The 21,095-nt window shown below is 37.8% G+C and overlaps 1 protein-coding gene across 4 annotated transcripts in view; it reads right to left on the reverse strand.

Annotated features, from left to right (window-relative positions):
- Positions 1-21,095, reverse strand: part of EPHA6 (EPH receptor A6) — an 877,027-nt gene that overhangs the window by 12,667 nt on the left and 843,265 nt on the right. For all 4 annotated transcript variants that reach the window (XM_067739161.1, XM_067739159.1, XM_067739160.1 and 1 more), the window contains 3 exons: positions 12,570-12,763; positions 10,267-10,338; positions 348-497 (listed from right to left, as the gene is read on the reverse strand). In XM_067739161.1, the coding sequence (XP_067595262.1) occupies positions 348-497; positions 10,267-10,338; positions 12,570-12,763 (416 nt within the window). The remainder of the gene's footprint in view (positions 1-347; positions 498-10,266; positions 10,339-12,569; positions 12,764-21,095) is intronic.

Raw genomic sequence — 21,095 nt, forward strand, 5'->3', positions numbered from 1 at the left:
AAAGTAATAGGAATTGATTTAGTATACATGAGTCAAAAATAATTTGCAAAGGTAAAACTATGTTGATGTAAAGTCTATGATGTGAACAAGAGTAATATGCATTTTAGAAAGCATTTAAAATTTTAAATAGTTTTTTAAATTAAATATATTCTTTCAAAGGAAAATAGTTAAAAGTGCAATGTCCAACTTTCACTAGAATGATTGACAGAAATGGTGAGGAAAGATGTGGAAACACCATCCTAGTATTAGGGAAGGTAGTTTAACCATGGTGTTCTTGATATAGTATTTGAATTTATAATCTCCTGAGTGGAGCATCTAAATATAGTAATAAACATAGCACCACTTACTCAATGCTCATTCTTGAAATGAGGTCAAACGTTGTAAACCCTGCTGCCATGAAGTTATTCTTATATTGCCCCATCTTTATAGAATCTAGCCAGTCACCGACCGTCACAAACAAAGGATATTCGGGAACTTCACCAGGAGAATCTGGCATTCTACGAGGAAAAAACAAACAAACAAGCATGGAGACCATTTAAAAGCCAGACAAAGCAAAAAATACCCAACTTTATTTTTACATTTTACAGTATTCTTACATCAAATGTTTTCATCCTCCATAGAACACTAGAGATTTAAAATTTTTCCATCATATTCAAATCAGCCACTTATACCTGGTCAGTTTCACTTGTCAGTTTCTTTTGTCTTTTCCTGCTTTTTGCCACTACTAGGTCTTATACTTGATGTATCTTGAGAAAACCCACATCTTGCTAACTTCTGTTTACTTTTTTCTCTTGCATGAAATTCTGTTTTCAAATTTGAGGAATACCCCCAAAGAAAGTAACTAGCCACAGGCTATTCACTCATACGCTTTCTGACCTGCCACTGAATCTATGCCCTTTGGCCTCTTTCACATTTTTTTAAAAAAATTCTATTTATTTTTGGCTCCGTTGGGTCTTCATTGCTGCGCGCAGGCTTTCTCTAGTTGTGGTGAGCGGGGGTTACTCTTCGTTGCAGTGCGTGGGCTTCTCATTGTGGTGGCTTCTCTTGTTGAGAAGCACAGGCTCTAGGTGGGCAGGCTTCAGTAATTGCAGCAAGTGAGCTCTAGAGCGCAGGCTCAGTAGTCATGGTGCACAGGCTTAGTTGCTTTGCAGCATGTGGGATCTTCCTGGACCAGGTATCGAACCCATGTCCCCTGCATTGGCAGGCAGATTCTTAACCACTGTGCCACCAGGGAAGTCCCCTTTTTCACATTTGCTATGATAACCCCTTCTTTTTTTTTGTGGTGAATTCATTGATCAAGTCTCCATTTATTTGTCCTCAAACATTCAGCAAGAATTTATTATTTATTAAAAAGTAATTTCTGCTGTCATAGAGCTCAACCGCATGAATAAGATTTACATACATCCAAGTATAGGGTAATACAGCCCAAAGCACAGATATTAATAAAGCACAAAACTAAAGCAAAATCAATGCAAGCTTGGGTTAACAAGAAAAAGGAATCTGTCATTGATGGATCTTAAAGTATGTGATACAGAAATTTGTATTTCTGTTCCTAAGATCTGATGCACAAGGGCATTCCAGTTAGAGATATTTTTGTAGTTTTAATATAAAAATAATATAAGGGTATTATTTTGAAAAGGTTAGTGAATGTGTGAATACATAGATATAGATACATATAGGTATATCACCAGGACTCGGGTCTTTAGGAGCACAAAAGCCAGAGATGTACATAATACATGGGGATACAAGTTGTACACTGTATGACTCCTGAAGACCCTGAAAGATGCCCCTTGGAATTATTTAGGACAAAGTCCCTACTAAAGACCTAAAATTCATTTCTTTGGTTTTTCTTTGATTCTACATTGACTTCTACTTTTCTAAACTGAATTCTAGTTGAAGGTGGACAGGGGGATGAAGAGGATGACAGGGAAATCCAGGGATTATTGCTCTTTCTATATAATTGAAATTTGCATAAACTAAATGCATGTATCTTGTGATTATACTGTAGTCCATATGGAGTCTGGTTACTCTTCACAGTGACTTGTGTTCTTTTTACCACTACTCAATTCTGTTACCATATTTCCTATTTTGGAGGCTGTAAAGCCACATTTTTTTTCCTGTACTAAAAACTGCAATGCTATTTGATTATGGGCTATTTCATTCTAATTAATATCAGAATGATTCATGATTTGACCCTAAACAAAGTTTAGTTATGTTAAAGGTTGAAAAGCTATCATGGCATCTACAAATAAACACTTTAACGGTTGCTATATTTCTTAGTTTCCTAGAGTTGTTTATATTAATAAGAATTATCAAATAAATAAAAGTTCATATATCAATAAAAACAATAAAGTTCTCCATGGCAAACAGAGTTAAACAGGGTTTTTAATTGTGGCGTTTTTTAGAGCCTTCACTATCCTAATGTGCCGTGTGAATATATAAGAGGATTCAAAATAGCTTCTGCACTATTTTCCTAAATTATCTGACCAGTTTCCTACAGAACATACTTCAGGAAACAGTGCTGTAGTAAGTTCACTGACCAAGTTTAAATATCAAAATGCCCAGGGTATCCTTATTCCTTATTAACATAAATAAAACAATATACGTTAGGAAGCTGAATGTCCTATTTCAAAACACTGTGGCTCTCATGTCTTTTAATTACTTGTCTGAGAAATCTGTTGAAACTGAACCAAACTAAAAGGATGTGTTTAGGTGACTTTCCCTTCATACTCCTATGCCATTCTTGATGCACAGACATAGTCAAATGACTTCCACTTCTCTCTCCTGAGATAATGCTAGAATAACTCTTGAGATTTCACAATTCATATAATTGGTGAGTGAAAATGTAATTTGCTAATTTTATGTCCTTAGTATAGAAAGGTCATGGAAGGACATTCTGTATACTAAATGACTTAAATGGCCTATTTCTCTGTTGAAAAGCATCCAGTATTTGCTCCTAGAATGTTTCAATACCATAATTCCCTTTCTCTCCATACATCTTTAGTAACCTAGTTACACTTTGGCCTTTATGCGACCGCACTGACGGTTGATTTAGGAAGGTCAGCGTTCCCTCATTGTTCACAGCCACTGTGCAATAACTTTTCTTTCACCTTATAATGAAGTTGAAAAATGCTGCTATTTTCTGGCTTTGAGGGTTGGGTGCCATCACCCTCACATGAACTCTCTGGAATATTACCTAATAAACAATAGGCGCCCTTTCTTATCAACCATGTGCAATGATAAATTCAGTCTGCTATTTGCTGAGCATGTAGAAATTTCTGTTATTTGGTGACTAGTGGGAGCTTCCCACCTGAGAAATGTCTTTACAGCAAAACCTCACAGAAAAAAAGTACAAATTGTAGAACAGAAGGTCAAAGGTCTACTGCCTTCCTCAGAAAAATGAGGAGGCGGTAGAATTAGGAAATTCTTCCAGGTATAAATTATGGTCAATTAAGATTAGGAAAAGGGCTGCAGTATAGCTAGAATAGGTAATAGTATAGTTTAAGGTGCAATAAACACATACTCTCAATATATCTAAATATGTGAAAATGAATAGCACTGATAGAGCCAAGAAGTTGTGATTCTGATGAGCCCTTTGAGTTCATAATAGTATTAGTATTTTAATTTAGAAAGTTCTTAGGTTACCAGTAGGTATTAAAACTGCCATTAAAAAGCAGGAAGGTTTTTATCCTCAAAAGTTTTCCATATTTTATAATCATCATGTAAATATAAAAGTAAGAGACCTATTAAAAATGATTCAAGAAAAGTTATACTTTGAGAAACACTATTCCAAGGTAGGATCTTGTTTTATTTTATTTTTTTAATTTTTATTTATTTATTTTTGGATCTTTTTTTTAAACATCTTTATTGGAGTATAATTGCTTTACAGTGGTGTGTTAGTTTCTGCTTTATAACCAAGTGAATCAGTTATACATATACATATGTTCCCATATCTCTTCTCTCTTGCGTCTCCCTCCCTCCCACCCTCCCTATCCCACCCCTCTAGGTGGTCACAAAGCACCAAGCTGATCTCCCTGTGCTATGCGGCTGCTTCCCACTAGCTATCTATTTTACGTTTGGTAGTGTATATGTGTCCATGCCACTCTCTCACTTTGTCACAGCTTACCCTTCCCCCTCCCCATATCCTCAAGTCCATTCTCAAAGGAGGCAAGAATATACATTGGAGAAAAGACAGCCTCTTCAATAAGTGGTGCTGGGAAAACTGGACAGGTACATGTAAAAGTATGAAATTAGAACACTCCCTAACACCATACACAAAAATAAACTCAAAATGGATTAAAGACCTAAATGTAAGGCCAGAAACTATCAAACTCTTAGAGGAAAACATAGGCAGAACACTCTATGACATAAATCACAGCAAGATCCTTTTTGACCCACCTCCTAGAGAAATGGAAATAAAAACAAAAATAGACAAATGGGACCTAATGAAACTTCAAAGCTTTTGCACAGCAAACGAAACCATCAACAAGACCAAAAGACAACCCTCAGAATGGGAGAAAATATTTGCAAATGAAGCAACTGACAAAGGATTAATCTCCAAAATTTACAAGCAGCTCATGCAGTTGAATAACAAAAAAACAAACAACCCAATCCAAAAATGGGCAGAAGACCTAGATAGACATTTCTCCAAAGAAGATATACAGACTGCCAACAAACACATGAAAGGATGCTCAACATCATTAATCATTAGAGAAATGCAAATCAAAACTACAATGAGATACCATCTCACACCGGTCAGAATGGCCATCATAAAAAATCTGGAAACAATAAATGCTGGAGAGGGTGTGGAGAAAAGGGAACACTCTCGTACTGTTGGTGGGAATGTAAATTGATACAGCCACTATGGAGAACAGTATGGAGGTTCCTTAAAAAACTAAAAATAGAATTACCATATGGATCTTCTTTTAATATGAAACTATCACACGCTTAAAGGCTTTTCTCCCCTTACCACTCTAACATAACTTTTTCCTAGCTCTTACTTTTATATATGGTTAGCAGAACTGTACAGATAGGGTTCATTCTATTCTGTATTGCCTTTATTTCACATACTGAGGAATATTTTCTATATGTCAGTGGTCTTCATAACTAATATTCAAGTGAGTGTATAGTATTCTGTAGGTTGATGCTTAATAATTTAATTCCCTGAGTCAGACTCTTAAATTGCTAGCAACCTTGTTAAATTTATTACAGATGATTATATAATCGTAGAACATGTCTTTATGCTTCAGTTGAATTACTTCCTTGGGAAAAATCCATAAGACAGAAGAATTTTGTTTTTAAAGAGTAAGTTAAAACTCCCTGATGGCAGGAATCATATCTCATATATCTTTCTATTTTCTGTAGGCCTTAGCACAATGCTGAAAGTATTAAAGGAATTCATTAAATAAGTGATAATTTAGATTTGAATATTCTCTACAGAAAAGTTTGGTCCATGACATAATGGTTGATTCATGATGAATAATCTACTTTCATTTAACTCATTAAATGGAAGAATAAGAGCTTATTGCTGTAACGGTCAGCCTATTAATGAATATGCTGTTTATTTAGTTTATTCCTCACATTGCAAAAATGTTTGCTTATCTATCTTGATAGGTTTCAGAGTGGAGGAAGAGGCAGTTACAGGTGAGTGAGGCAGCACAGGGTTAAGGGACCTAGAACCACAACAGCAACATTTATCTTATTCAATATCACTGTTTTTACATGAGTTTCTCATCTCATGACTAAGGGACTACACTTCACACTATTTACTACACAAACTACCTACCTAACCTTTGAAGGAAGAATTTATCTAATCAGATTAAAAAATAAAACATTGCCCTCCCTATAATTAGGCCTAATCGTCAAATTGAACACAAGTTAATGAAACAATTTTGATATTCCTTTAAATTTTAAAGTGAAATTTTGCACAAGATGTTCTAAAATTCTAAGGGCATAGAACCATGCCATAAATCTTGTGACTATTTCATGCTTGTGGGCAATATCTCTTTTTTTTTTTTTTTTTTTCCCCCGTACACGGGCCTCTCACTGTTGTGGCCTCTCCCATTGAGGCACACAGGGTCCGGACACGCAGGCTCAGCGGCCATGGCTCATGGGCCGAGCCGCGCATGTGGGATCTTCCCGGACCGGGGCACGAACCCGTGTCCCCTGCATCGTCAGGCGTACTCTCAACCACTGCGCCACCAGGGGAGCCCGGCAATATCTCTTTGTTCCAAACAATCTGACGCTCCTCAGTGCTAAATTGGGGGCGTGAGCTATTTTTTGTCAGCCTCTTATTTTCAGTAAGTCTTCAGGTTTTTTATTGACATGATTATTTAATTCTCATAATAAGCCTGATAATTGGTAAAAAGTATGAAGGAGTGATATTCAAAGCAAATTTAAAAATTATAGATGTGTTTAAACATTAGGAAGGATAGATACAGGGTAGGAATAATACTGTTTAAGTATTTCCTACATTCTGAGTAGAGTTCTTAGCACATGGTCACTATAGTCAGAGTAACAGATCACTGAACCTCAGGAAAGCTTATTTTATGTGGGTAAATAATACAGGGACAGAAATAGATTTCATATCACAGGCCAACTACAATTCATTGCTAGTAGTTATCAAAATGTGGTCTTAAAAAGATACAGAGGCAGCATGTGGGCTCAGTGAGAAGGAGTGCTGTGATGGTTAGTAATGTCGGCCATAACAAGGAAAAGCAGCAAAGCATACATTTGCCAACACTGGAAAAATTCAAACTACAAAGATGCTTGAGGACGTAAATGTGAAACTATGTTGCTGCCATAGTTTCCTCATTTCTTTATTTTGTTGTAGTTACTACTTTCTTTTTTCAAGTAATGTTCTTCAAGTGGCCGAGCATTGTAGGAGAAAGTTGGGGGAATATACAGATTATGTGTTTGCTTATTCCCACGAATGAGGGCATACTCATTTTCTACATCCTTGTATTTGCTTAGCAGAACATAAAATAACAGGCTGTGCTCTGCTACAAATTCTTTTTGGAATTTTAATATACTCCATTGATGAAGTCTGGTAAGTCCAGAGAAAATCTATCTGGAGATGTAAAAACGTTATCCTCTTTTCCTATAATCATAAACAGTGTGGTGATTGTATACTGTGTAGTGGAAAGAACAAGGACTTTGCAGTTGGTGGACCTCATTCAAATTCCTGATCTAGTAATTACTTGCTGTGTACCCCTGGGAAATTTAGCCTCTTTGAGTCTCTGTTTCCTTACATGAGGGATGGAGATAATAACAGTGAGGATTACATGACATGACAGATAAAAGTGCCTAGTACAATAACTGGCACATAGTAGGCTCTCAACAAATAGCAGTAATAGTTACTGTTGATAATGATTAATAGAACTTGTATCAATATTAGTACTGGTATTAACATTAGTAGTATTATATTGTGGCAACAGTTCATGTGAATAGAATTTAGATTTTCTAACGGGTAGAAGTTTCACACTTCCTGATTAATACTTAATATTCTGTCTTCCTTCCGCAAAGCTTTGCTTATCACTCGATTACAACACTAGTTTTGGCCAGCCAGTTATTTCTCTGTCAGGAAAAAAACCATTAAAACTGTTAGTTACAAAAATTAAACAGAACAAGTTGTCCATGACTTCGTTTATAGAGATAAACAATTTAGTAAGTGATCATTACAGACAGCCTAGGCAGCACTTAGCAACATGTTTTCAAAATGAATAGAAACATTTCTAACCAACTGTTGAAAGTTATTGCCCTCAGGAGACAGCATTGCAGGTGCTTTATTAATTGGATGGAGGGAGGTAGTATCATTTAGTCTTATAAGGTTTACTTGCAGTTCTCCAAAGCAGATGATACTGGTTTGAGCTTTTCCTTAGCTTCATGATTCACATATTACCAGAAGCCAAGTGCTTGAAAAGTTCAACAGTTGATTTATACGTACTAAGGAAAGTGGTGGTTCCAGTTCCTAAGAGCTAAAATATTATAAGATCCTTAATTATGGCCTAGCAGGTAGTGAGAATATTCCTATGTGCCTTGGCCTGGGTGGAATATGATTTCTGTCATGGACTGGTCCATCTGGTCAATTGTTGCCTGTTTCTGAATGCTACCTTTTAGCTGATGTTGTCGAGGAGCCCATAATCTATAAAATTCTTTTCAGTGACATGCTGGGCATCTGGAGCAGGATTGGGAGAAAGAGTTATTCTCCTATTACACTGCAGCGCTGCCCAAAAGGCACTGTCCAGCTGATTTCAGCCTAGTGCACTCAGTAGGCTACGGTGTATGGAAGAAACAGGGGTGGGGGTTAAGAGGTTGGAGGGTGAGTGTATAGGACGATGTAGGTAGGGTGGGGAAGGTAGGGCTGGGTGAAGAGACAGCCATATAGTCATCAATCTACTTCGTGCTATTAAACTACCGGGCCCCAGATGTGACTCTGGGTTCCATGGCAATATGCTTGCCTCTGGGTTGATCCTGAGGGTCAGGGAAAGGGAGAAGAGGTGTTTCAAAGGGTGTGGCCAGGCAACGCTCCTGATGTCGTTCTCCATGTAGCCTTGGTCTCAAGCTGGGCCCTTTTTCCAGGGGCTGTGACAGCTACAGATATTTCTTTGAAAGGGGGTTATAAGGCATCATTGTACTGTAAATGAAAATGAAGGTAGTTTGAAATTCATGCATGAAAGGATGACTGCCTATATTACTAAGGTACTTTCTCAAATTATTTTTTTACAATCAATTGGATTTAAGGTTGTACTTATATCATTACATTCACTTACATATCCATATGCTTTCTTGAGTAGCAGAGAAAGCAAGAAGGTTGGGGACTTCACAGAGCTCTGAATACTCCCATGGGAGTGTGTCAGGCACAAGAATGTCAGCATTATTTGGAGTGGTTGTTCTAAATAATAAAAGCCTTCTCTGACCAACAATTTTTTTTTCTACTGGGTATTCTGTCCTTTGAAAGAAAAATTACAGATATAAGGTCTATGAAATTTCCAATATGCTGGTATAAAATGATGAAGCTGTGGGTTTCTCAGCTTTCCTCTCCCCTCTTTGTCACCTTAATTTCTTCCCCTCTTACTACTCTGTCAAGAGAATGGATAAAACCTTCTCAGGTGAATTCTTGAGAAAAAAAGCAATTAGAGTGGAATAAAAACCATGGGGATCTAGTGGGTGAGAGAGTTATGTCAGTATAGGAGTGTGAGAGAACTTTGGGAGTTTGGGGATATTAGAGAAAAGGAGCGTACAGGAGAGTTTAATAAGAGCTGCTGTGAATTATACTCTTAGACTCCTTTACCTGCTTGAGAGATGCATGGGAGGAAAGACTGCAATTCTATACCCCATCATGTTTCCTTAGTCCAACATCACTCTGGGACAAGTGACTGGGCTTTGGAATTTGGGGGCTGGAGTGGCAATGTCACAGTTTTGTAAGCATAAAACAAACCAGGCATTCTGTAGCTAACATTGCCATCCTTCAATCTACCACATCTCTTCTCCCTAAACGGTCTCAGTGCTCTGGGATCAGGGTAGGTGGGTGGCATTGGGGGTGAGGGGGTGGACAAGGGAAACCCACTCAGGCTGCTTTGAAAACAAGAATACTGATAAAGGTTCAGGCACGATACCCTTAGAACTCTGGTTCTTTTTGTTTCCCAAACAAAAGTATATTAAGGGTAGCACATATATCTTTGTCAGAAACAAGGATAGCAAATCAGTCACAAAAACTTCCATTTGGTCCCCCAGAGATTAGACCTTTTTTTTTTTTAAGTTTTTTTTTTTAATGTGGACCATTTTTAAGGTCTTTACTGAATTTGTTACAATATTGCTTCTGTTTTATGTTTTGGTTTTTTGGCCATGAGGCATGTGGGATCTTAGCTCCCCAACCAGGGATAAAACCCACACCCCCTGCATTGGAAGGCGAAGTCTTTAACCACTGGACCACCAGGGAAGTCCCAGAGATCAGACTTTAGAATTGAATCAAACTGCCAACTTTATATAAAGCCCAACTCCTGGCCCACGTGTGGAAGCACCATCGCGGAGCCTGCCTTTCTCTGGCCTGTCCACTGGATTATTGCCCACCCAGTTAAAGCATAACTTCTGGCCCTCAGTCACCAGCCCTCATACTGACTTTACCTCTGGTTCATTTGGACTTTTTGATATTTTCTCATCTTAAATTCTTTATCATTATTTTCCAAATACGAGGAAGATTCATTATCTTGAAAAAGCAGGGAAGAAATTGTTTTACCTGCTTTTCTTCAAAAAGAAGGCTCTTACCTGCCTGCGTCTACAGCCATAGAACAGTCAGAGAGCTCTGTTGACGGGCACTGGCTGTGGAGTCCGTTGACCCTAAACCACAAGAGGCCCAGATTAAATGATTTCAGACTCACTCCACGATCCCTTTCTAGTAGTTCTTTCTCTTCATTATTAAAGCATGCTCATCTCTTCAATAAAACATATAAAAACAAAACACAAGAAACATTTTCTCTAACCACTTCTCTTTCTTTTCAGATACAGATTTTTTGAGAAAACAGTACTGGACTTGGTACTTTGTATAGCGCCTCTCTCTGACCTCACATTCACTCCTCCCCCACTGGGTTTGTCTTACGTGATGCTAGTGAAAATGCTCTTGCAAAGGCTGCCCATGAAACCTAAACACATAGTTGCTAAATCCAATGGACACACTTCATTTTTATCTTAAGGGAGCTTCATAAAGCCTTGGACATTAAACTCCTTGGAACTGTCTCCTTTTTTTTGGCTTCTAGGATACTGTGCTTTCCCTGTTTTCCTGATCATCTGTCTGGCTCTGCTTTCTCAGTCTCCTTTGGGTACACTTCTTCAATTCATTTCTTAAATCTTGGTGTTCCAAAGGTTTGCATTCTTTTCCTATTTCTTTTTATTCTTTATATTCTCCATGGGTTATCTTAACTATGCTTAAAGCTTCAGGTACAATCAATATGCTGATGATCTCCAAATCTACATCTTTAGCCCAGATATTTTTAACTGAGTTCAACCTATATAAATATAAGTGCCTACTGGATATATTCACTTAGATGTCCCACAGGAATCTTCCACTCAATATGCATGAAATGGTCTCATTTCTATTCCAAAAACTTGTCCTTCTCCCTCTCTCTCAGTGGTAATACCATCAACCAACTTGTCTAAGAAAGAAACCTGACAAATATCTTGATTCTTTTCTCCTCCTTCCTTGTTCACTCAATGACCAAGACACATTCGTTTTCCTTAACTAGTAATAAATCCATTTTCTTATCTCCTGACTCCAAACTTATTCTCATTTCATAAGTCAGGCCCTGAACTTTCCTAGCTTGGATTGCTGAAAACATATAACTCTCTCTGTTTCCCATCTTGCTCCTTGCTTTACACTTTTAGTTTAAATCAGCCCTAGAGTGATCTTTCAGAAATGCAAATGTGATCATGCCATTCTCTTGCTTAAAATCCTTCAATGGCTGCCCATTGCTTTTACGATAAAATTCAAAATGGCCCCCACGCCCACTCTCACCATTACAGCCTCCTGTGCTGGACTGCTTTAGGGAAGATGGGCTAGAATAATAGTTTAATCTCTAGCTATTTCATGCTTGGCTTCACTTTACTGAGGCTGCCAATTAGTGATTTAGAGGTGAACTCTTCTATGCTCTGCTATGAACTGAGGTCTGTTTCAAGTAGTTCTTGAAGAGCCTTTGGCTTTATTGTCACTAAAACCTGCACTGACTTGAACTTGTGACCTAAAGTTGAACATCTGTATATCCTATTGGCCATCCCCTGAGTCAGGAAAGTAAGCTTTGAAAACGCTTTGGTTATTTTTAAGTCCAATTTGGCCTAAAGAAATCTATTTTCAACTTAACAATATTTTAAATGTTATATGTTCAGACATAGATGGCAGTGTTTTTTTTTTTTTTTTTTCTTCTACTCTCCCTCTTATAATTGCTTTTCAGAGAGAAGTGGGTAGATCTCTCAACGCTACTGACTTTTATAAAATGGTGGATGAGTGCTTTCATTTTCTTGTCTTGTCATCCGTCTTTCTCTGGCTTTAGCAATGGAAGGTAACAACAGCTGGGTGTGATCGTATCAGCAGGAGACATCCTTGCTCCTGGCTGATTCACAAATTGCCCCTGTCTTGCTTGCCATTTCAAAGAGAGGAATAGAATATAGAATGGACAAGAAAATTAAAGGGGCTGCACACACACACACACACACGCACGCATGCACACACATAAGATTTTCTTCTTATAAAGGTAAGAAGAAAATCAGTAAGTCAAGAAAGGAATTAGAAATACCATAGACCCACACAGGAAAAAATATTTAAAAAGTGATTCAGAAAGATTAGATATGGACAAAAGGAAAGGGGAACTTGTTTTCTTGTGGAAAAAAATCATTTTTTTAAATGTTAATAAATTGCTTTTTCAGCTGATAAATAAAATATGGTTTATACAGAATATTCTAAAAGGTAGACAACTAGACAGTTATCAAGGCAAACTTTCTCCTCTTTACCTGTTAGTCTTGTCTACAGCCTGAAAGAAATTATGATTGTCAAGGGGAAAAATCAACATTATGCATCTTACACAAGGATGTCCTCTACCAGGGTGTGAAGGGCACTGGGATTGCGGATCAGCTTGTCAAGGAAGCTGACAATGTCAGTAAATTTTGGTCTGTGATTTCTCTCCTTCTGCCAGCAATGGAGCATCAGCTGGTGTAGAGATGCTGGACAGCCCATGGGAGCCGGAAGTCTGTAACCTTCTTCAATGGACAGAATGACCTAAATGCAAACATACACAGGTTATTCTCTTACTTTTGGGTACAAGTAATACATATGCTAAGTTATAATTCCTTTTATAGAGGAAGTGGAAGCCAAAACATTGGTAAGCATGAAAACTACTTGTGAGTACATGTGGTCCAGGCGAGGATAAATACGAAAGTTGTGAACAAGAATTGCAAGTATCTTCGTAGCATCTGCTGACCCCCCTTGAGAGGAAAAATATGTTTTTAAAATTTGTGGTATACATATGGGAGGTTAAATTTCATCCCAATGTCCAGAAATAGTTTTTGTGTGATTTAGCTGGAATGCCTCAAAACCCAATTAGGACATCAGAAATTTAGTCTAAGATTGATGCATTTAATACAAACCACATGTGACAAATGTTTTAAGTAAAACTGTACTTCTGCAGAAGCACTGAATTCCTGATTCATTTTTTATCCCTTTATGATAATGTCAGTGAGTATTCTTTTTGTAGCCATCCTTCCTTCTTTCTTCTTTACTGTCTAGTTAATTCTTTATTTTATTTATTTGGTTGCACAGGGTCTTAGTTGCAGCAGGCGGGCTCCTTAGTTGTGGCACGTGGGCTCCTTAGTTGTGGTATGCGAACTCTTAGTTGTGACATGCATGTGGGATCTAGTTCCCTGACCAGGGATCGAACCCAGGCCCCCTGCATCGGGAGTACAGAGTCTTAACCACTGTGCCACCAGGGAAGTCCCTGCCTCTTTAATTCTTCTTCACTTACTTCTGTCTTTCCCTTAGTCTGACACTGATGTGATTATGAAGTCCTTTCAGAACTTCTAAGGTCATTTAATCTTTGAAATGCTATCAGTGCCCAGCTTAAGGCCACAGAGCAACAGGACATTCAGCCTGAGTATCCTCTGGGCCAGTACTCTCCAACAGAACTTTCCATGATGACAGAAATGTTCTCTGTCCAACATGGTGGCAAGTAGTCACATGTGGCTATTGAGCATTTGAAATGTGGCTAGTAAGACTGAGGAACTGAATTTTTAGTTTTAGTTTAATTAATTGACATTAAATTTTAAATAGCCACATGTGGCAAGTGGCTACTCTATAGGACAGTGTAGCTTTAGGGACAGGATAAGAAGCCAAAGTTAACTTTGGCTGTATAAGATAAGCCATAACTGTATTATTATTATTTTTATTGTACTTAGGAAATCACATATAAGATAAGGTAAGATATTTATCTATTTCTCTGTTTAATATACTACCCACTGGGAATTTCCTAACAATGCAATAAAGTTGACCTGGAATTTATGTAGCTTATTTTTTAATAAAGTGTTCAAAGGTATTCACGTGACTATTCTTACATCGTCTCTGGGAGAAAGACAAAGGAAAGGGTTTATTTAACCCCTTCTTCTTTTTTTTTTTTTAACATTTGTCTGCTTTTATTTTAAGAAGGCAAGGAAGTGTGTAAAGAAGTTTTCAAAATTCCCCAATTGTTAAAATTTAACAAAACAGTTAAAAAGAAAAACTTTGCATAGAGAAGGCACTGAACTGGAACCACATTTTTATAGACTAGGTTGTTCTCTGGGAGGGTTTTTAAAGGATTGTTGCTCAGGATTTGCCTAAAGCAGGGCAGGCTCTCTGAAATCCACAGCCCCCCCTCTCTAAAATGCCACCTTGTGAGGAAAAATGAAAGTCTTCTAAAAGGTGCATCTTATGGTCCTGTGTAGGCATCTTCCCCCTGCCCCTCAAAATGGAGGTGTCTGGTGGGCTAGCACCCAAGCTTTTCCGTTGATATTTCCCCCATTTTTGATGTGGGAAAATTGAGGAACAGACGAATATTTAAAGACAGGCACAATTCAAGCTTACCTCTTCCCTGTGCCAACAACAGAAATACAAAAATGTAAGTGTAAATATTGTTATCAGTGCTCTCTTTATTGTACCACCATCTACACACTTTCATTTTCTATAATAATAAAAACAAACACATCTCCTTTTAATTTCTTTTTTAATTGACACTATTTGACATGACTCTAAAATATCTATAATTTATGCTAGAGGCAGTCTGTAAAAAGAAGCAAAAATATGCCTTCAGGAACCTCTTAACTGCTAAGCTTTAGCTTTTTTAGTAATAGGGAATGTCTCATAATCCCATCTGTGTCTTTGTGACCAAAACACTTTAACCTGTCAGGATACTAGCTTTTTTTCTGTTCATTTTATATTCCGTTATTGAATAGGATTTTTTCTTATCTGTTTTCTGACTACTTTTGCTACCAATTAGGCTTGAATTTTAAGACATTTTGCAACACATTTTAGTAAAATAGGATGTGCATTAAAAATGCTTATAATGCATCAAAACTACTGTGGATAGTTTTGAAAAGTAACTAAGAAAAATAGGATAGAACTCCATTATAGAAAGATTTTAAAATCTCACCCCAGGAGAGCTCTCTAGTCGATTTCACAGTTACCTAATTGTAAGTGCATAGAATAAAATGGATGACAAGTGAAGTTACAGTCTGAGAAAAAAATTAGCTGCCTTTATTGAGCATCATGTGCTAGATGCTTTGCATAGTTTTCTTCATTTACTGCTTAAAATAACTCAATATGGTAGTTATTATTATACTTATTTTTAAATGAGAAAATTTAGACTCAGAGATGTTAGGAAACTTGCCTAAATGCACACAGCATAGGTGGCAGAGCTGAAATTTGAACTTTGTTTCTTTTAGCTTCCAAACTTTTCCTCTGGCCATTCCCCAGGAATGCTTTTCAGTTCTCATGATAACATCTTCCTCTCCAATTTTATATCAACTGATGTAATTTTAGGAGTGATGATTACCATTTTATCTATTGTTATACATCTGCTAATTGGACTTCAATGTTTTTACTTGGATCCTAAGCTTTATATTCTGGGTAAATCAAACACATATTTACTTCATAGTTTGCAAAATGTAATCTCTGGCTGAACAGAGTAATTTCTGAGTGCATCTGAGTCCTGCACACATTTCTATTATTCCATCTGTTACATTGTATTATAATATTTGATCTGCTTCCTCTCAGGCTAAACATACATAAAAGAAGGAATTATGTCCCTATATTTTGTATTCTCATCCCTTAGTATGGTGCCTGATACATTAATAAATGTTATTGACAAAAATAAAAGCTATTAGAAGAAATTTTGGGATTTGTCTTGATAGAGAGTAGACTCTTAGAAAACCTGGAGTCTCAAGCTACCCAAGATGGATTTAAAGCAGAAGCATGACAGCATTTGAAGTACCTCAGAAGGAAATATTAATAAAAAACTGGGGCATCAAGTAGTATTGTTCAAAATGATATAATTTCTCCCTGGTTTGGCTAGACAACAGCCAGGTGAGATTGGGCCTTGCTCTTGTCTAAGACAGAGGGCACTGGACCCAACGTCAGCTTCCTGTAGACTGGTGGTTTCTTACTCCTGTCCAGAAGGTTTACTATTTCCCATTGACCCAAACGTCCTTAGCTGCTGGGGAGCTGAATTTTCCAGACAACTCCTGTAAACAGCTGACACTCACATCCAGCCTGCTTGGTGTCAAGCAGGCTGTTTACTTTCTTTTGACAAAGTTGCTCTCATGATTGGCCTGTAAGGAGACAGAGTGACAAGAAAGTGTGGTCCTTCACCTGGAACCTTTTTCCATAATGTGTTCAGCAACGTGTCTGGTCCCAGAATGCCTTTCTGTGGGGAGAGTGGGAGGTTCAGGGACTCATGACATTGCTTCTTGCTGACCTCTGGCTTTAAGGCTTCCTCTGTTCTTTAACTTGTGACTTTGTGAAATATGTCCTGAGCCCTGGTTCATGACAGATGTCAAACCTGAAGTTCCCACCTTATAGGAAAATATTAATAACAACAGTAACAACAGTGACAATAATAATAACAGCTAACAATTACTGAAAGCTCTTGGAAACTTCCAGGTGCCATTTCTAAATGATTTACATGCATCAACTCTTTTAATCCTTACAGTAATACTATGAGGTAGGTACTATTGTTATCCTCATTTTATAGACAAGGAATTTAAACACAGAGAGGTTTAATTTGTTGAAGATCACACACGTAAAAATTCTGGTTTTGAAGGTAGCTAGAGAAGAGATTTAAGCAATATGATTCACGAAGATGGTTAAAAGATACAACATCTTTCTAATGGATTTTTAATTTATTTACCCAAACAGATCTATATTAATCACTTAAAATATACTATTGAGCATACCGTGTATAAGGGATAACATAATGAGTAAGAAATATTTCTGTCTTTAGGAAATGTATAATCTAGCGAAGGTGACGAAGGAGTCTGAATATGGTAAGTGCCACGTAGAACAGGGAGTTATGGAAGCTTTTCAGAGGAGTACCTAACCCAGCCTTGGGGAGGCCTCTCAGAGGAGGTGAACTGAATGTAGAGGGTAGCAGGGTCGACTAGACTAGATGGGTCCAAGAGAGGAGATATGACCTGATCAGGGAATGAAAGTAGATTTCTGCAGCTAGAATAGAGTCTTCAAAGAGAGGAATGGTGAGATTTGAGGCTCAAAGTTTAAGTAAAAACTATATTTCTTGAGATCATGAATGATTTTACATGCTATAAATACAGACTTTATGCAAAGGGTTTTAGCAAGTAAATGACATTAGATTTATCTTTTGGAAGTTCACTCTGGCTGCAATGTGAAGAGTGCATTGGAGGGCATGGGAAGCCTGAAGGAGGCTTGCAGTGATCCAGGAGAGAGGTCAGATGGTCTTAGTGAAAGCAGCGGATGTGGGGTACAAGAAATAGACTGATCTGACAGGAATGTGGGATTAGGGTGAAATTGGGTATGGAAGTAGAGGGAGAAGAGAAGAACGACTTCTAGGTTTTTGGCTTGGTCAACTAGTAAAGATAGAAGACAAAGGAGGAGAAGCAATTTTGGGGCTGGAGTGACCATGAGTTAAATTCTGTGATCTTTCTGGCTTCAGATTCAAGTAACATATAAAACTTTGAGAGCTTATTATATGTCAATTTCTGGGCTAGGTATTTTAACACAGCGTACCTTATTTAGATCTCAAGATACCTATGTGAGTGTGGTTCTACATATTTTCTAGGTAAGAAAACTGAAGCTCAAACTAATGAACAGGTTGGGTCAGTATCACATAGCTAATAATGCCCTGCAGAATGGACTAATTATCACCGTGGTAGCCTCTGAATCATGATAGTGGTAGAGAAAAATCTGTCCTGAGTCTTGAGCCACATACCTGACTCACTCCCCCAGAATTAGCTCTTGAGCCTCTTACACATTTACACACTCCATGCTTTCCCTCTCACCTACTTGCTCATGACTTTTATGCTTGAAGCTCCAGCTCAGCTTTCTCTCCAGATTTCTCCATCTATTGTCTATGGGACACAACACTTCATAAAGTTGTCATATAGGTGCCATGATTGTTTTTGTTCAAAACTAACCCTGTTCCTGCTTTGGCATTAATTAAATTAATTAATTAATCAATTAACTTTATTTTTGGCTGTGTTGGGTCTTCGTTGCTGCGTGTGGGCTTTCTCTAGCTGCAGCAAGCAGGGCCTACTCTTCGTTGTGGTACGCGGGCTTCTCATTGCAGTGGCTTCTCTTGTTGCGGAGCACGGGCTGTATGCATGCTGGCTTCAGTAGTTGCGGTGTGAGAGCTTCAGTAGTTGTGGCACGTGGGCTCAGCAGTTGTGGCTCTTGGGCTCTAGAGCACAGGCTCAGTAGTTGTGGCGCACGGGCTTAGTTGCTCCACAGCATGTGGGATCTTCCCGGACCAGGGCTCAAACCTGTGTCCCCTGCATTGGCAGGTGGATTCTTAACCACTGTGCCACCAGGAAAGCCCCTGCTTTGGCATTTCTGTCCTCTGAAAAGGGTACCATTCTTCTTCCAGTGATTTATGTCAGAGATCAGGGAGTCATCTGGGCCTTTGCCTTTCCGGGTGCTCAAAATTAACTTAAGACACGTTGATTCCACCACCTTCATATATTTTAAATCTGCTCCAGTTTTAATCCTCTCTTCAAATGATTTATTTTTCATTTTGATCACTGCAACAACTGCCTAACTAGTCTTTTTGTTTCTCCTTTTCCTCCCTCAATCATCTCCCGTAGTGCACCCAAAGCAATCCTGCTGATGTGAAACTGTGATCACGTTCCTGAAATTCTGCAGTGGCTCACCATGACCCTGGCTCTCAGTCCTCACCTCTGGCTGCATCCTTTTTCCCCTTTGCTTTGGCCACTACAAAACACTTGCAGTCTCTCAGCTGGGCAAGCCGAGTTCAAGAGCAGGAACTGTTTCTTTTTTCCATATGTTCCCAGCATCTAAAACAATGCCTTGTCAAGTCAAAGAGTGAGCTCCAATTGTCATATATGTGACCTATGAAAGCTTTATATTAACCTTTATCTTCATTAACATGTCTTTTGTGGGAAGTTTTGTTTTATAGGTATTTCTGATTCCCTAGTCAAGGACTGACAGGGAGCCAGGAGCATATGGGGTGTTTTGTCTAAAAGACTAAATGAGGTTTATTGTTTTAGGATATGAAGGGGTGATAATTAACTAGAGAGAATTTTGTTAGCAGTATGGTTTTATGATAGCTGTAGGCTGTCATCCTTTGGAGAAGAGTTATACAAGGTTATACCTTTCTTTTAAAATGTAAGAAGAAAATTAAAACAAAGTGAAAAAATATGAAAATGACCGCAGTGATAACTTCTATGCAGAGGTAGAAGAAATTAGATTCTGTCAGAAATTACCATCTAAAACCTGGCTGGTTATTCTAAATAGATCATACTGGTTCCTTGTCAATGACACTGCAATTTTTAGCAGCCTAGAATCTACACAAGGCTCAGTTGGGACATGTAGCAGACTGTTCTGCTCTTGCTGAATCTGATGAGTTTTCCAATTGTGTTGACAGTTTCTGAATCAAAGCAGGCAATGTGCACCTTTTATTAAACTAGGCAAACAAGGAGTAGACAGTCAATATGAAGACACTGAGATATCCCTGAACAATACTATTGAACAAAGACTGCTTGGGCTGTGCAGGGAATCACATTATGATAACACTGCTAAACAACTCCTAAAGAGAAGCACATTGAATTTACTTATTTAAAAAGTTATTTTAAAAGAAACTGTCTCAAAATTTTAGCAAGGGTTGAAATGTACGCTAGTAAATGGACTGTGAAATGGTTTTACTTCTATCTTCCCTCTAAATATTCATGATGGCTTTGTTGATAAATTCAATTCATCGACCTTAATTTCAGGTTGAAGGGGGATGGTGAAGCAAAGAGTTCCAGTATATCCTTACTTTTTGTGATAATGATTACTTACAGATATTAGGACATTTAGGTTTATAAAACAGTAATACTGAAAACACTGGTAATGTATTTTCCTGATATGCAATATAATGATTGTGTCTGCATAGGCAAAAGAAAAAAAGAAAGGAAAGAAGTAGTTATAAGTCAATAACATGTATAATATTATACCTATTTTCTTAGTCAATATTTTTCAACATACAGAATTTATAATTCAGTGAAAAACAATCAAAATCCAAATGAAATTCAGTGTACATTAGAAAAAGAGGGGGACAGAGTGATGAAAGAATAAGATACAGAAAGAAAACAATTTTTCCGAAGCTAATTTATAATTTAAATCATAAGGGCATGGAAACCTAAGTTTCCTTTCAAACTTTAATATGAAGAATTTCTTAAAACCTTACACTTAAGACAGTTCTCTAACCTCATTTTTTGGAAGTTGAAATAGAATGTCAAGGATCTATAAAAATGGAGAGTGCTTGCCCTTAGTAGGTTACCACCTTTCAGATTGTTGAATGAGTGGACAAAATGGGGGAAAACATGAAGTGTAGGATTCATAGGTTAAAAGGTTGCTGCTGATATGATTTATGGTTTGGAAAATCTTTAGCCCTAACAGTTGAAAGTCACACCTTTTTTTTTTTTTGGCCACATCACATGGCTTGTGGGATCTTAGTTTCCCAGCCAGGGATTGAACCGGGGCCCTCAGCAGTGAAAGTGCTGAGTCCTAAACACTGGACCACCAAGGAATTCCCAAAAGTCACACTTCTTGAGACTGAGATAATTAACACCTTCTAAGCAACTATGCTTCAGTTTTTAAGTAGTGGAAAGAGCATTAGTGAAGGAGTCACCTGAACTGCATCGCTGTCCTAAGCAAGCTCTGCTTTTAGGAAAGTCTCTGTCTCCTCATTAAGAAAAGGAAACTAGATTCAGTACTTGTGATTGTACTTTTCAGCTCAAAAAACTATGTTTCTAGAGTCAGTGAAACTGAAGCCTTAATCTGCAGGACCTCTGGTAACATCTCTTGATCTCCAAGTTCTGTAGCATCCAGATCTAGA

This window comes from Pseudorca crassidens, chromosome 5, assembly GCF_039906515.1.
Source record: "Pseudorca crassidens isolate mPseCra1 chromosome 5, mPseCra1.hap1, whole genome shotgun sequence".
NCBI lineage: Eukaryota > Metazoa > Chordata > Mammalia > Artiodactyla > Delphinidae > Pseudorca > Pseudorca crassidens.